General features: G+C 52.5%; 1 protein-coding gene across 1 annotated transcript in view; it reads left to right on the forward strand.

Moving 5' to 3' along the window:
• LOC144481736 (schwannomin-interacting protein 1-like) overlaps positions 1-9,396 on the forward strand; it is a 27,999-nt gene extending 18,603 nt beyond the window's left edge. Inside the window, exons 6-7 of the mRNA XM_078200887.1 lie at positions 6,927-7,036; positions 8,838-9,396. Of these exons, the coding sequence (XP_078057013.1) occupies positions 6,927-7,024 (98 nt within the window). The 3' untranslated portion in view covers positions 7,025-7,036; positions 8,838-9,396. The remainder of the gene's footprint in view (positions 1-6,926; positions 7,037-8,837) is intronic.
• The last annotated feature ends 6,665 nt before the right edge of the window (positions 9,397-16,061 follow it).

Raw genomic sequence — 16,061 nt, forward strand, 5'->3', positions numbered from 1 at the left:
GACGTTTCGAGTCCAGACAACCCTTCTCTCTCTTTCGGTTTCGGAAAGCTCTTTTCTCTCCTCCCAGATGCTGCCAGACCTGCTGAGGTTTTCCAGCGTTTTCTATTTTGGTTTCAGATTCCAGCATCCGCAGTAATTTGCTGTAAATGAACCCGGGTCCCTGGCGCCGTGAGATAGCAGTGCTTCCCTGAGCTACCGGAGAAGGTGCAAAATACAACAACTACAAAGGATAGTATCGGGGGAATGTACACATTAGAAGCAGGAAGAGGCCACTTGGCCCCTCGAGCCTGCTCTCCCATTCAATATGGACATGGCTGATCTGATTGTAACCTGAAAACCTTATTCCTGTCTACCCTCGATAACCTTTCACCCCTGATAACCTTTCACCCCCGATAACCTTTCACCCCGATAACCTTTCACCCCCGATAACCTTTCACCCCTGATAACCTTTCACCCCCAATAACCTTTCACCCCTGATAACCTTTCACCCCCGATAACCTTTCACCCCCGATAACCTTTCACCCCTGATAACCTTTCACCCCCAATAACCTTTCACCCCCGATAACTTTTCACCCCCGATAACTTTTCACCCCCGATAACCTTTCACCCCAGATAACCTTTCACCACTGATAACCTTTCACCCATGATAACCTTTCACCCCCGACAACCTTTCATGCCTAATAATCTTTCACCCCGCCCCCTTGTTGATCAAGAATCTCTCTCGCTCTGTCCTAAAAATATTCACAGACTCTGTTCCCACTGCCTTTTGAGGAAGTTCCAAAGAACTCACTACCCTCAGAAAATAACATTCTCCTCATCTCACTCTTAAGTGAACGACCCCTTATTTTTAGACTAAAGAACTGAGGGGCTGTATACCTGTCGGGAAAGTTTACTCAGGCCGAGGCTCTCTTTCTCCTCGCGAGAAAAGAGAAGGCTGAAGAGGATGGCACAGTGGGTTAGCACTGCTGCCTCACAGCACCAGGGACCCGGGTTCGATTCCCGGCTTCGGGTCACTGTCTGTGCGGAGTCTGCACGTTCTCCCCGTGTCTACGTGGGTTTCCTCCGGGTGCTCCGGTTTCCTCCCACAGTCCAACGATGTGCAGGTTAGGTGGATTGGCCATGCTAAATTCTCCCTTAGTGTCCAACAATGTGTAGGTTAGGTGGATTGGCCATGCTAAATTGTCCCTTAGTGTCCAATGATAAGAACATAAGAACATAAGAAATAGGAGCAGGAGTAGGCCATCTAGCCCCTCGAGCCTGCCCCGCCATTCAATAAGATCATGGCTGATCTGACGTGGATCAGTACCACTTACCCGCCTGATCCCCATAACCCTTAATTCCCTTACCGCTCAGGAATCCATCCATCCGCGCTTTAAACATATTCAGCGAGGTAGCCTCCACCACCTCAGTGGGCAGAGAATTCCAGAGATTCACCACCCTCTGGGAGAAGAAGTTCCTCCTCAACCCTGTCTTAAACCGACCCCCCTTTATTTTGAGGCTGTGTCCTCTAGTTTTAACTTCCTTACTAAGTGGAAAGAATCTCTCCGCCTCCACCCTATCCAGCCCCCGCATTATCTTATAAGTCTCCATAAGATCCCCCCTCATCCTTCTAAACTCCAACGAGTACAAACCCAATCTCCTCAGCCTCTCCTCATAATCCAAACCCCTCATCTCCGGTATCAACCTGTGTGTGGGTTGGGTGGATTGGCCATGCTAAATTTCCCCTTCGTGTCCAAAGATGTGCGGGTTAGGTGGATTGGCCGTGCTAAATTTCCCCTTCGTGTCCAAAGATGTGCGGGTTAGGTGGATTGGCCGTGCTAAATTTCCCCTTTGTGTCCAAAGATGTGCGGGTTAGGTGGATTGGCCATGCTAAATTTTCCCTTAGTGTCCAAAGATGTGCGGGTTAGGTGGATTGGCCATGCTAAATTTCCCCTTAGTGTCCAATGATGTGTGGGTTGGGTGGATTGGCTATAGTAGGGGAATTTCACAGTAACTTCATTGCAGTGTTAATGTAAGCCTGACAAATAAATAAATAAACTAAATTGCCCCCTTAGTGTCTAAAGATGTGCCACGGATTGGCCTTGCTAAATTGACCTTTAGTGTCAGGGGGATTAGCAGGGTAAATATGTTGGGGTTACGGGAATAGGGCCCGTGTGCGATTGTGGTTGGTGCAGACCCGATGGGCTGAATGGCCTCCTTCTGCACTGTAGGGATCCTTTGAAGGGGCGGTGGTTAGACCTGATCAAGGTGATTAACACCATGAGTGGCTCTGAGTGAGTCAGGAAGACGTTGGCATTGTTAGATGAGGAGAAGAAGGTGAAAGGTTGGAGTGAGGAGAGAGGGGTGGGGTGGGAAAATAGCTTTGTGAAAAGGCAGACGTAGCTGGAACCCAGACAAGTTCCCATCACAACGCCCTTTTATGAAGGGGAAGTGAGTGGAATCACAGGAGAAACTGTCTGAGGTGGAAACATGTTCGGCCAGGCAGGGACTGGGTGGTGCTTGAGAAAGTGGAACTCACCACCACAGGGCACAGTGAAGGTGAACAATACCCATATATTTAACAGGAAGCTAAGAATTGAAGAAGGGCCTGAGGGGGATATCATACATTCATAGAATTCCTACAGTGCAGAAGGAGGCCATTCGGCCCATCGAGTCTGCACCGACCACAATCCCACCCAGGCCCGACCCCCACAACCCCATGTATTTACCCTGCTAATCCCCCTGACACTAAGGGGCAATTTAGCACGGCCAATCCACCAAACCTGTAGGATTCTATGATTCACTTGGAAGAAACCCACGCGGACATGGGGAGAATGTGCAGACTCCGCACAGACAGTGACCCAAACCGGGAATTGAACCCGGGTCCCTGGCGCTGTGAGGCAGCAGTGCTAACCCACTGTGCCACCATGCCAGCCTAAAAGGACCACGAGGTTATGGTAAATGGGGTGGGAAAACGGCACGGTGGCACAGTGGTTAGCACTGCTGCCTCACAGCGCCAGGGACCTGGGTTCGATTCCCAGCTTGGGGTCACTGTCTGTGCGGAGTCTGCACGTTCTCCCCATATCCACATGGGTTTCTTCCGAGTGAATCATCGAATTCCTACTGTGCAGAAGGAGGCCATTCGGCCCATCGAGTCTGCACCAACAACAATCCCACCCAGCCTCTCTCCATGTAACCCTACATATTTACCCTCTCAATCCCCCTGACACTAAGGGGCAATTTACCACGGCCAATCCACCTAACCAGCACATCTTTGGAGTGTGGGAGGAAACTGGAGCACCCGGAGGAAACCCACGCAGACACGGGGAGAACGTGCAAACTCCACACAGATCGATTTCCTCCCACATTCCGAAAGATGTGCAGTTTAGATGAATTGGCCGTGCTAAATTCTCCCTCAGTGTTACCCGAACAGGCACTGGAGTGTGGCGACTAGGGGAATTTCACAGGAACTTCATTGCAGTGTTAATGCAAGCCCACTTGTGACTAATAAATAACTTAATAAAAGCATCAACATGGATGCATTGGGCCCAATGGCCAGTGGGGCCGGGGCAGAATTGAATCTTTTTAAGGCAGGGTTAGATAGATGCAGCTCTGACGAAGGGTCATCCAGACTCAAAACGTTGCCTCTATTCCCTCTCTCCACAGATGCTGTCAGACCCGCCGAGATTTTCCAGCATTTTCTGGTTTTGTTTCAGATTCCAGCATCCGCAGTAATTCACCTTTATCTTAGATATTGTTTTATTCGTTCGTGGGACACGGGCGTCGCTGGCTGGGCCGGCATTTATTGGCCATCCCTAGTTGGAGGGCAGTTGAGAGTCAACCACATTGGCTGTGGCTCTGGAGTCACATGTAGGCCAGACCGGGGTAAGGGCGGCAGATTTCCTTCCCTAAAGGAACCAGATGGGTTTTTCCGACAATGGGTCATCAGTAGATTCTTAATTCCAGATATTTTTTTATTGAATTCAGATTCTACCATCTGCCGTGGCGGGATTCGAACCCGGGTCCCTCAGAACATGAGCTGAGTTTCTGGATTAATAGGCTAGCGATAATACCACTCGGCCATCGCCTTGCCTTACTTAGATATTGAAGGTTACTGGGTGTAGGTGGGAGTAAAGCAGAAACAGATCAGCCACGATCTTGTCGAATGGCGGGGAGGGGGGGCTCGAGGGGCCGAATGGCCTCCTCCAGCTCCTGTTTTGTACGTTTCTGTGCCCGAGGTCACAAAGCGGTGATTCCTTCAACTGCAATTGATGGGGCAGCCACCAGAGGGCAGTCACGGCTCAGAAACGTACGCTGCACGACTGAGAAGGGCTCAAACCATTGACGGTGAAGGAACCAGGAGTTCGATAGAGACTCCGTCGGTCCCCAGCTGAGTGTGTGGGCAGCACTCTCTCTCACGCCTGCGATTTAGCAGGATTCGAACCCCGCCCCCCACTCCCCTCCCCACTTCCAGCACTCGAAGGCCGCAGCCAGGGGGGAAGTGCTACATCGTCCGAGGAACCATCTCTCGAGTGGGCCATCAAACCCCCGGTTCCATCCGCCCTCTCAGGGGCACAGGCAGGAGCCCAGGGGTCAGTCTTCCTGACGAAGGGCAGATTTCTCCCCTGCTGTCCTGGGGCCAATATCCGACCCTCTACCCGCAGCTGCTTTGAAGATAATCTGGCCGTTGGTGCCTTGCAGTTGCCGCGGGCTTGCTGCGCGCAAATTGGTTGCTGAGTTTCCTGCTTCACAGGCGAGGGACGTTGTGTGAATTTACACAAGGTTTGGTAGTCCATGGAGGTACAGACTCCCTCTAACCACCACCCCCCGCCCCTCTCCACCCCTCCCCGCCCCTCTCCGCCCCGCCCCTCTCCGCCCCTCCCCGCCCCTCTCCACCCCTCTCCACCCCTCTCCACCCCTCTCCACCCCTCTCCACCCCTCCCCACCCCTCTCCACCCCTCCCCGCCCCTCACCACCCCCCCCCGCCCCTCCTCGCCCCTCTCCACCCCTCCCCGCCCCTCTCCACCCCTCTCCACCCCTCCCCGCCCCTCCCCGCCGCTCCCCACCCCTCCCCGCCCCTCCCCGCCCCTCTCCACACCTCCCCGCCCCTCCCCGCCCCTCCCCGCCCCTCCCCGCCCCTCCCCACCCCTCCCCACCCCTCCCCACCCCTCCCCGCCCCTCTCCTCTCCACCCCTCCCCGCCCCTCTCCACCCCTCCCCGCCCCTCCCCACCCCTCCCCGCCCCTCTCCACCCCCCCCCTGCGAGTGCAGCAACTTGACGCAAGTCCCATAGAATCCCAACAGAAGGAAGCCATTCGGCCCACTGAGTCCGTACTGATCACAATCCCGTTTTAAGTCTGTATGGATCTTGGCTCTGGGGAGATGTCCCTGTTTCCGACTGTCTGGATTCCAATGGGAATATCTGCGGCAATCTCTGACTGAAGAAATTCCTCCTCATCTGCGTTTTAAAGGAGGGTCCCTTCACTCTGTGCCCTCGAGTTCCAGTCTCTCCCACTGGTGGAAACATCCTCTCCACGTCCACTCTATCCAGGCCTCTCAGTATTCCGTAAGTTTCAATAAGATTCCCCGCCTCATCCTTCTCTAAACTCCATCGAGTACAGACCCAGAGTCCTCAACCGTTCCTCATACGACAAACCCTTCATTCTAGGGATCATTCTTGTGAACCTCCTCTGGACCCTTTCCAAGGCCCAGCACATCCTTCCTTAGATACGGGGCCCAAAACTGCTGACAATACTCCAAATGGGGTCTGACCAGAACCTTATACAGCCTCAGAAGTCCATCCCTGCTCTTGTATTCCAGCCCTCTCAACATGAACATTGCACTTGCCACAGACTTGCTGAGTTTATCCAGAGTTCTCTGTTTTTATTTCGGATTTCCAGCATCTGCAGTATTTTGCTTTCGTCCTCATCGTAACTTCCGCATTTTGGTTCTCTCCACATCTAAGGTTCCCGATCTTTTTTTAAGACTTTCATCCTGGATGGCTGGATGGGTTCGAATGGCAAACTTGCTGGGTCGTGGCATCGGTTGTGAGCTGGATTACAAGCCAAGTGAAGCATGGAGCCAGACATGAATACTTTTCCTGATAGTTGATTTATTTACAGAATGCAGCATGTCCGTCCCCTAATTACTCACTCCCAGTGTCAAAGAGCAAAGAACAGTACAGCACAGGAACAGGCCCTTCGGCCCTCCAAGCCTGTGCCGTTCCTGAGGCCCTAACTAAACTAAAAAAAAACCTTCTGCCCTTACTCGCTCCGTATCCCTCTATTCCCTCCCTGTTCATGGACCCATCCAGATGCCTCTTAAATGTTGCTAATGTGTCTGCTTCCACCACCTCCTCTGGCAGCACGTTCTGGACACCCACCACTCTCTGTGTGAAAACCTTCCCCCACACATCTCCTTTAAACTTTCCCCCTCTCACCTTGAACCTGTGCCCCCTGATAATTAACACTTCCACCCTGGGGAAAATGCCTCTGACCATCCACCCTGTCTATGCCTCTCATCATTTTGGAGACCTCTATCAGGACTCCCCTCACCCTCCGTCTTTCCAGCGAAAACAATCCTAGTTTAGTCAAACTCTCCTCATAACCAACACCCTCGAGACCAGCAACCATCCTGGTGAACCTTCCTTGCGCTCTCTCCAAAGATTTCACATTCTTCTGATGGTGTGGTGACCAGAACTGCACGCAATTCTCCAAATGTATCATAAGTCTTCCTTTTAACTCTTTTGAGGGAAGCCACGAGCTATAAACAAGTCAACAAACAATCAATCCTTTTAGGGAAGTCTTTCTTTATATGTACTCAAGATACTTAATCGCTTCACCTCTGTATACTTACCCTCGATAATACGATTAACATACTGTTAACACTAACAACTGGTGCATCATGATTGGTCAGTCCTGATCCTTCTGGTCCTGTTCTCCTGCTCAGATCTCAACACCCAATTGATGGAACTTCTTGAAACTCGAGATGACCTGAATTCCAAGCAAGATGCCATGTTGGTCGAAATTGGAGACTTGACGCACTGAATGCCATTGAAGGTGAGTGGATGGGTCACTTAAAAGGGGGCGGCACGGGTGGCACAGTGGTTAGCACTGCTGCCTCACAGCGCCAGGGACCCGGGTTCAATTCCGACTTGGCGTCATTGTCTGTGCGGAGTCTGCACATTCTCCCCGTGTCTGCGTGGGTTTCCTCCGGGTGCTCTGGTTTCCTCCCAAGATGTGTGGGGTAGGGAGATTGGCCGTGCTAAATTGACCCTAGTGTCAGGGGGATTAGCTAGGGTAAATGCGTGGGGTTACGGGAATAGGGGCCTGGGTGGGATTGTGGTCGGTACAGACTTGATGGGCCGGATGGCCTCCTTCTGCACTGTAGGGATTCTATGATTCCCTATGAGGTGCCTGCGGTATTAGCATCCCACCTGGCTTCTCTGTTCCTGTTTGGACGAGGTTCCATTGACTTGGCTGAGTTGATTGCTCTGTCATCTCTGGATCGTAAGGCTCTGGTCTCGAGGGAGTGCTGCACTGTCAGAAGTGCCTTCCTGCAGCTGAAATTTTCAATCAGGGCTATTGACGGTTGCATCAATTCTAAGCCAGCTGGTGAAAAATGGAACGAGACACTAATACTTTTCTTGAGAACAGGTTTATTTATTACATGTTACATTTGTTTCCTTCCGACTTACCGGCCCAGTGTCCCAGCGGTCTCCCTCTATAAGTGTTCTAAGTACTTACTTCAACAGTGCCCTTCACTGACATATCTTAACATAACAAACATCCCTTTAACAATGTCTCCCCACTCCAAAGGGTTGATTAGATACCTAAGGGCCTGTGGGAGAGCAGGAAAGATTCCAGCTGTCCCTGCCAACATTCCTCCCTCAACCAACACAACTGAAAGTAGGGCAGAAATAGGCCATTCAGCCATTATCTGTGCTAACCACTGTGCCGCTGTGGGATGGCACAGTGGCACAGTGGTTAGCACTGCTGCCTCACAGTGCCAGGGACCCCGAGGTTCGATTCCCGGCCTCGGGTCACTGTCTGTGCGGACACGTTCTCCCCGTGTCTGCGTGGGTTTCCTCCGGGTGCTCCGGTTTCCTGCCGCAGTCCGAAAGACATGGCTGGTTGGGATTGGCCGTGTTAAATTCTCCCTCGGTGTTACCCGAACAGGCGCCGGAGTGTGGCGACTAGGGGATCTTCGCAGTAACTTCATTGCGGTGTTAATGTAAGCCGACTCGTGACACTAATAAATAATAATAACAAAACATCGAGTCTGCTCCACCATTCAATCAGATCCATGACTGATCTGATTGTGATAATCCTCAACTCCACTTTCCCGCCTTATCCCCGTAACCCTCGATTCCCTCACCGATTAGAAATCTGTCTCAGCTTTGAACATACTAAACGACCCTACAGGGGTAAAGAATTCTTCAGATCAACTCCCCTCTGAGAAAAGAAATTCCTCCTCATCTCCAATGGACGACCCCCTTACTCTGGTATTAGACTCTCCCACAAGGGGAAACATCGGCCGGGATTTTCCGACCACGTTCGGGCGAGGGTCGTAAAATCCTGCCCGAGGCCCACGGAGAATTCCGGGGCGGTGAGGCGGTAAACTTCCAGCCAATCCCTCAGCCTCTATCCTGTCAAACTCCCCTGAGAATCCTACACGTCTCAATAAGGTCGCCTCTCATCCTGCTGAACTCCAGTGAGTACAGGCCCCAACTACTCAACTTCTGCTGATAAGGATCGACCTTCTCTGGGCTGCCTCCAAAGCCGGTCTATCTTTCCTCCGATAGGGGGGGAAACCCAAACTGAATGGATTTACTTCACATCTATTTTTTTCCTCTCTCAGATTCTACACCGTTCAACCAAAGAATGACAGAAAGTGAAGAGGTTTACACCGGAGGGAGCTTTCTTCGTAGCTTTTTTCAGTTGCAGATTTTGCACCTGAGGGAAAAAGATTTCCGGGATTGGAATCCGGCCAAGTCTCGACGTCCCGACTCCGCCAGGAAGTGAACTTTGCACCTTCGGGTCCGGGCACCTGTTCCGGTGCGTGGAGGAAGAGGAGGCCATTCGGGCCCTCCAGACTATCCCGGCACTGTTCCGCCAGCCCTTACTCCGTCGCCCCCAATCCGCCCCGCGCAGTGATTCATTCCAGGCCGACACTCCCGCTGCCAGTACTGAGGGGGAGGGTGCGGCACTGCCGGAGGTGCCACACTGTCGGAGGCTCCGTCTTTGTAATGAGAAGTTAACCCACTATTTGGAAGAAGAGGCAGGGGAGTCTCTCCGGTGATTATCGCATTGTTGTTTGTGGGATCTTGCTGTGCACACTTTGGCTGCTGCGTCGTGAGGTGTTTTTTTTTTAATGTGGGTGTCGCCGGCTAGGGCAACGTTCAATGCCCGCCCCGAGTTGCCCCTTGAGGAGGTGGTGGTGAGCCGCCTTCTTGAACCCGCTGCAAGCCCTGAGGATGTGACGGGCAATGTACGAGTGCACAATCTTTCGATCCGAGGGTGAAGCTGGGGGTGGGTGTGGGGGGGTCGGGGGCGTTTGTCTAATCCTGAGTTCGGGGTAGAGGGGGAGGTGCAGAGCGAGGGGGAGTGGGAGGGCGGCTCGCAAAATCAGCCAAGGCTCCAGGCAGTGGCAAAACCGGGAAGAAAGGATAACTTGCCTCATTTTTCAGTCCCCAGTCGCTGGACCACAGACGGAGGGATTGAAGTCAGAGAGGAAATTCCAGAGCTCAACCCCCCCTCCCCCTGCCCCCGACCCCCCGTCCTCCTCCCGATGCAGCTGAAGAGACGGCTGCCAATAGTGGAGCGATGGGGAGCTGGGAGATGCTCATGAGGCGCAGAGGGGGGCTGTAGGAGGGGTTCACAGAGATCGGGAAGGGCAAGATTATGAAGGAATTTGAAGAGGAAGATGGGAATTTTAACATGGAGCCGTTGGAGACAGTGTAAGTCAGTGAGTGAGGGGCTGAGAGGTGAACAGGGCCCACTTGAGTCCGATTTTCACCCCTCTGTTTTGGAGAAGTGGGATTGGGTTCCAGAGCGAACATCCCACGCTTCCCAATGATGGGAAGGTCCTCGCGTTCACTTGGTTAGCACAGAGTCCACTGCAGATGGCCAGCTGTGGCTCCATAACCCCTGATAACCAAAGCTCCATCGAGTTACGATTCCAGTACTTCACCTGGAGCTCCTGAAACGCAGACTGTGGAGTTTGAAAACAGGCCATTCGGCCCAGCTGCTCCATGCTGGGTTATAGCAACACACGAGCCTCCACCCTTCTCCTCCTCATCACACCCCAGCGACAGATCCTCCGATTCCTTCCTGCCCTCCATGATTTTATCCAAATTCCGAGCCAATGTCTTCACACTATTCACCTCAATCACTCCCCGTGGGAGCAAGTCCCACATTCTCCCCCACTCCCCATGGGAGCGAGTCCCACATTCTCCCCACTCTCCCCGTGGGAGCAAGTCCCACATTCTCCCCACTCCCCGTGGGAGCGAGTCCCACATTCTCCCCGTGGGAGCGAGTCCCACATTCTCCCCACTCTCCCCGTGGGAGCAAGTCCCACATTCTCCCCACTCCCCGTGGGAGTGAGTCCCACATTCTCCCCACTCCCCCCGTGGGAGCGAGTCCCACATTCACCCCACTCCCCGTGGGAGCGAGTCCCACATTATCCCCACTCCCCGTGGGAGCGAGTCCCACATTCTCCCCCACTCCCCGTGGGAGCGAGTCCCACATTCTCCCCACTCCCCGTGGGAGCGAGTCCCACATTCTCCCCACTCCCCGTGGGAGCGAGTCCCACATTCTCCCCACTCCCCCCGTGGGAGCGAGTCCCACATTCTCCCCACTCCCCGTGGGAGCGAGTCCCACATTCTCCCCCACTCCCCGTGGGAGCGAGTCCCACATTCTCCCCACTCCCCGTGGGAGCGAGTCCCACATTCTCCCCACTCCCCCCGTGGGAGCGAGTCCCACATTCTCCCCCACTCCCCGTGGGAGTCCCACATTCTCCCCCACTCCCCGTGGGAGCGAGTCCCACATTCCCCCCCACTCCCTGTTTTTTATTCTTATGTGGGAAGCTGGGCATTTGTTGCCCTTGAACTGCATGTCTGACTGGGTCATCGCAGAGGGGCAGTTAAGAGTTATCCACATTGGCTGTGGAGGTGGAGTGACAGGTTGGCCAGACTGCCCCCATCTCCCAGGCTCAGTCTTTCCCAGAGTAAAGACTACTCTGAACCCCAGCCTAGTTTAGTCTGTCTTGTTGTTTGCCCAGACCCCTGGGGGAGACAGTTTGTCCACATTTACCCCGTCAAATCCTGGAATCATAGAATAGAATCGTAGAATCCCTGCAGTGTAGAAGGAGGCCATTCGGCCCATCGAGTCTGCACCGACCACAATCCCACCCAGACCCTATCCCCATAACCCCACACATTTACCCTGCTATTCCCCCGACACTAAGGGGCAATTTAGCACGGCCAATCCACCTAACCTGCACATCTTTGGACTGTGGGAGGGAACCGGAGCACCCGGAGGAAACCCACGCAGAGACGGGGAGAACGTGCACACAGACGGTGACCCAAGCCGGGAATTGAACCCGGGTCCCTGGCGCGGCGAAGCGGGGCAGTGCTAACCTGTGCTAAATCCTCTTAAAACGTTTCAAACAGACCACCCCTCCACCTGCAGAACTCGGGTTTATGCCTCCTCCCAGGCCCACATTGCTCAGGGTAACCTCCCCCTCCCTGCCAACCCCCACTGGGTTGCTAATCACCCAGAATTCTCCTGCAAATTAACCTCTCAGACACTGCGAGCAAAAGTATTTTTTTGGAGGCCTTATCACTTGTGGGTTATAGAAGTATTTGGAAATGTCGGATTCCGAGACCACGCGAGGGCCATGGGCGATACTTTTCCCAGGAAGTGTCCAACCTGGAGGTTGCGATTGAATCCCAGTCCACCCGCCTTGCACTGGTGTCTGCCCTGACCACCTCCACAGCTCTGGCAGTGGCCCTCCCACCGTCCCGCAGGGCCCCAGACAGAGCTTTGGGCCTAAGTGAGGAGGCCGCAGTATTTACTCCAGGTGACTACACACAGGCCCTGTGCCGACAGGTACCCAGTGTTCCTGGTCAGTCAGTATTCTACTTGTATGTCTTTCAGAAGTATTTAGATGTATATATTTTTTTAAATTGCTGCTTTCCTCACATTAACTGTTAACCACCGGCTGCTGCTGCGATAATGTTCCGAATCAAAATAAAAGTTCGTAAAATGGAAAATATATATATCTTTTGGTGCATTTTTGAAAAGCGATGTGGTTGGCACTGCCTCAGTGGATGGCTCCCTCTCAGCTAGTTCCAGTCCTACGTAGAGATGTAAGGATGGGATCCATGCCAACCCTCCCAGCACAGTACGCACCAAGGGAATGCTGCACTGTTGTAGGCACCGTCTTTTGGTCCATTCTCTCAAAAAGATTTAAGGGTGGCACGGTGGCACATTGGTTAGCACTGCTGCCTCACAGCGCCAGGGACCCGGGTTCAATTCCCAGCTCAGGTCACTGTCTGTGTGGAGTCTGCACCTTAGAACCATAGAAAATTACAGCTCAGAAACAGGCCTTTTGGCCCTTCTTGTCTGCGCCGAACCATTTTTTGCCTTGTCCCACTGACCTGCACTTGGACCATATCCCTCCACACCCCTCTCATCCATGAACCCGTCCAAGTTTTTCTTAAAAGTGACCCCGCATTTACTACTTTATCCGGCAGCTCATTCCACACTCCCACCACTCTGCGTGAAGAAGCCCCCCCTAATATTCCCTTTAAACTTCTTTCCTTTCACCCTTAACCCATGCCCTCTGGTTTTTTTCTACCCGAGCCTCAGTGGAAAAAGTCTGCTTGCATTCACTCTATCTATACCCATCAAAATCTTATACACCTCTATCAAATCTCCCCTCAATCTTCTACGCTCCAGGGAATAAAGTCCCAACCTATTCAATCTCTCTCTGTAACTCAGCTTCTCAAGTCCCGGCAACATCCTTGTGAACCTTCTCTGCACTCTTTCAACCTTATTTACATAGAAATAGAATCATAGAAACCCTACAGTGTAGAAAGAGGCCATTCAGCCCATCGAGTCTGCACCGACCACAATCCCACCCAGGCCCTGCCCCCATATCCCTACATATTTACCCGCTAATCCCTCTAACCTACCCATCTCAAGACACTAAGGGGCAATTTTAGCATGGCCAATCAACCTAACCCACACATCTTTGGACTGTGGGAGGAAACCGGAGCACCCGGAGGAAGCCCACGCAGACACGGGGAGAATGTGCAAACTCCACACAGACAGTGATCCAAGCCGGGAATCGAACCCAGGTCCCTGGAGCTGTGAAGCAGCAGTGCTAACCATTGTGCTACCGTGCCGCCCTTCCTGTTCTCCCCGTGTCTGCGTGGGTTTCCTCCGGAGGCTCCGGTTTCCTCCCACACTCCAAAGATGTGCAGGTTAGGTGCAATGGCCGTGCTAAATTGTCCCTGATGAGAATTTTGAAATGGAGGTGCTGTTTAACTGGGTGCCGGTGTTGGCCAACAGATTAGGGTGGGTGTTGGAATAGTTGGACATTGGTGAAGGTTTATGAGTTGTGGCAATTGTCGGGGGGGGGGGGAGGGGGACATGATGTTCGAAGGTGGAGGTAGTCATTTTCTGGTACTCACTGACCCTGTCACTTTTCACTCTTTAATGTACTCATTAGTCACCGCAGCTCCGTTCTCCGAGAAATGTCACTCTTTCATCTGTTGACAGACGCTTCTAATGGCTTCAATTAACCGTTCGGCGCTCTCTCTCTGAGCTGCGCTCCACTGAGCAATCACCAGCAGCCCCGTCATCCTGTTTTCCGTTTCGTGAACAAACATTTCAGGATCAAAATGTGCCGAGTAAGCAGTGGAAGGCAAGCTGTTGTCATAATCAGCTCGATTAAACATTGTCCACGGAATCCTTTGATGGAAAGGTGATTGTGGTGCTGGAAAACTCAATTCCGTTCCCTCCTGCAGCGTTCCACCTCGTATCGCACCCCGCCCCCCCCCCCCGCCCCCCCCACCGCCCCCCCCCCATCCTCCACCCAGGATCTACCATAAATCAACGCACATACGTCAACCCTGCAGATAAGATTCCAGATTCGAACAAACCCCGCTGTTTTCACACGTACTCGGTGTATCAGTGGAACACCCCCCCGACCCCCGCCAACATGTTGGGTGCGATTCTCCAGCCCCCCAGCTACCTGTTTCCCGCTGGACATGCGCAGGAGTTTAAGCACGCCCACTCTCTGTGGTCAATGTGGGTCACGTTCCAAAATGGTGACCCCCCCACCCCCCCCCCCCCTCGACACACACTGGTGGTTCACTTTTATGCTCAGCATCTAAGTCGAAGCCCTGTACTTCGGGAGGGATGTGATGTGCGGGTTAGGTGGATTGGCCATGCTAAATTTCCCCTTAGTGTCCAAAGATGTGTAGGTTAGGTGGATTGGCCATGCTAAATTTCCCCTTAGTGTCCAAAGACGTGAGGGTTAGGTGGATTGGCCATGCTAAATTGCCCCTTAGTGTCCAAAGATGTGTAGGTTAGATGGATTGGCCATGCTAAATTGCTCCTTAGTGTCCAAAGATGTGTAGGTTAGGGGGATTGGCCATGCTAAATTGCTCCTTAGTGTCCAAAGATGTGCACGTTAGGTGGATTGGCCATGCTAAATTGCCCCTTAGTGTCCAAAGATGTGCAGGTTAGGTGGATAGGCCATGCTAAATTGCCCCTTAGTGTCCAAAGATGTGTAGGTTAGGTGGATTGGCCATGCTAAATTGTCCCTTAGTGTCCAAAGATGTGCGGGTTAGGTGGATTGGCCATGCTAAATTGCCCCTTAATGTCCAAAGATGTGCAGGTTAGGTGGATTGGCCATGCTAAATTTCCCCTTAGTGTCCAAAGATGTGCGGGTTAGGTGGATTGGCCATGCTAAATTGTCCCTTAGTATCCAAAGATGTGCGGGTTAGGTGGATTGGCCATGCTAAATTGCCCCTTAATGTCCAAAGATGTGCAGGTTAGGTGGATTGGCCATGCTAAATTTCCCCTTAGTGTCCAAAGATGTGTAGATTAGGTGGATTGGCCATGCTAAGTGCGAGGGGGATCGGGCAGAGGGGAGCACCTGGCTGGGATGCTCTTTTGGAGAGTTTGTGCAGACTCGATGGGCTGAATAGCCTCTTTCTTGCACTGTCGGGATTCTAAGATCAAACTGCCTGAATGTCATGTGGTTTGGTGTCAAACTCTGCTCCTGTGAGGCATCATGGGATGATTTACTCTGTTAAAGGGGCTATCTAAATGTAGTTCTTGTTCTTCTCACTACCACATGCTCAAAGACCCCAGAGAATTGATTTGAAGATGCGTTGGTTTTATTTAGACCCTTAACTCTTATCAATCGTCATTCGATAATCTTTAATCTCCCTCACCCAAAATAAAATCTATCCATCCAGCAGATAGCCCCCAGGACAGGTAACTGCTCGGATTCCCAGGCTGGGGTCACTTAAGACCATAAGACCATAAGACATAGGAGCGGAAGTAAGGCCATTCGGCCCATCGAGTCCACTCCACCATTCAATCATGATTGATTTCAACTCCATTTACCCGCTCTCTCCCCAATAAGACTTGGACAGATCGGATGGCTCCTTCGAGGTCCCAATCTCCCTGGGGCCTCCCAGTCCCACAGAGCCTCAGATTCTGGGCTGCCTGGGAGACTACAAGTACAGACTCTCTGTTGACAAGGCTAAGTGCCTGGATTACTCACCGTTTCTGTTTGAACAGAAATCTGCTGTTTACTTCTTTTAATCTCCTCAAACCATCATCATTTCATCATGGCCCTCCAACCCAAAACTCATCTGCTGACACAGGCTCTCTCTCCCTATCTGTCTCTCTCTCTGTCTCTCTTTCTCTCTCTCTCTGTCTCTCTCTCTCTCTCTGTCTGTCTCTCGCTCTCTGTCTCTCTCAGCCCCTAACTATCTGTCTGTCTTTCTCTCATTCTCTGTCTCTCACTCACTCTCTCAGTCTCTGTCTCTCACTCTGT

This window comes from Mustelus asterias, chromosome 31 (genome assembly GCF_964213995.1).
Source record: "Mustelus asterias chromosome 31, sMusAst1.hap1.1, whole genome shotgun sequence".
Lineage (NCBI taxonomy): Eukaryota > Metazoa > Chordata > Chondrichthyes > Carcharhiniformes > Triakidae > Mustelus > Mustelus asterias.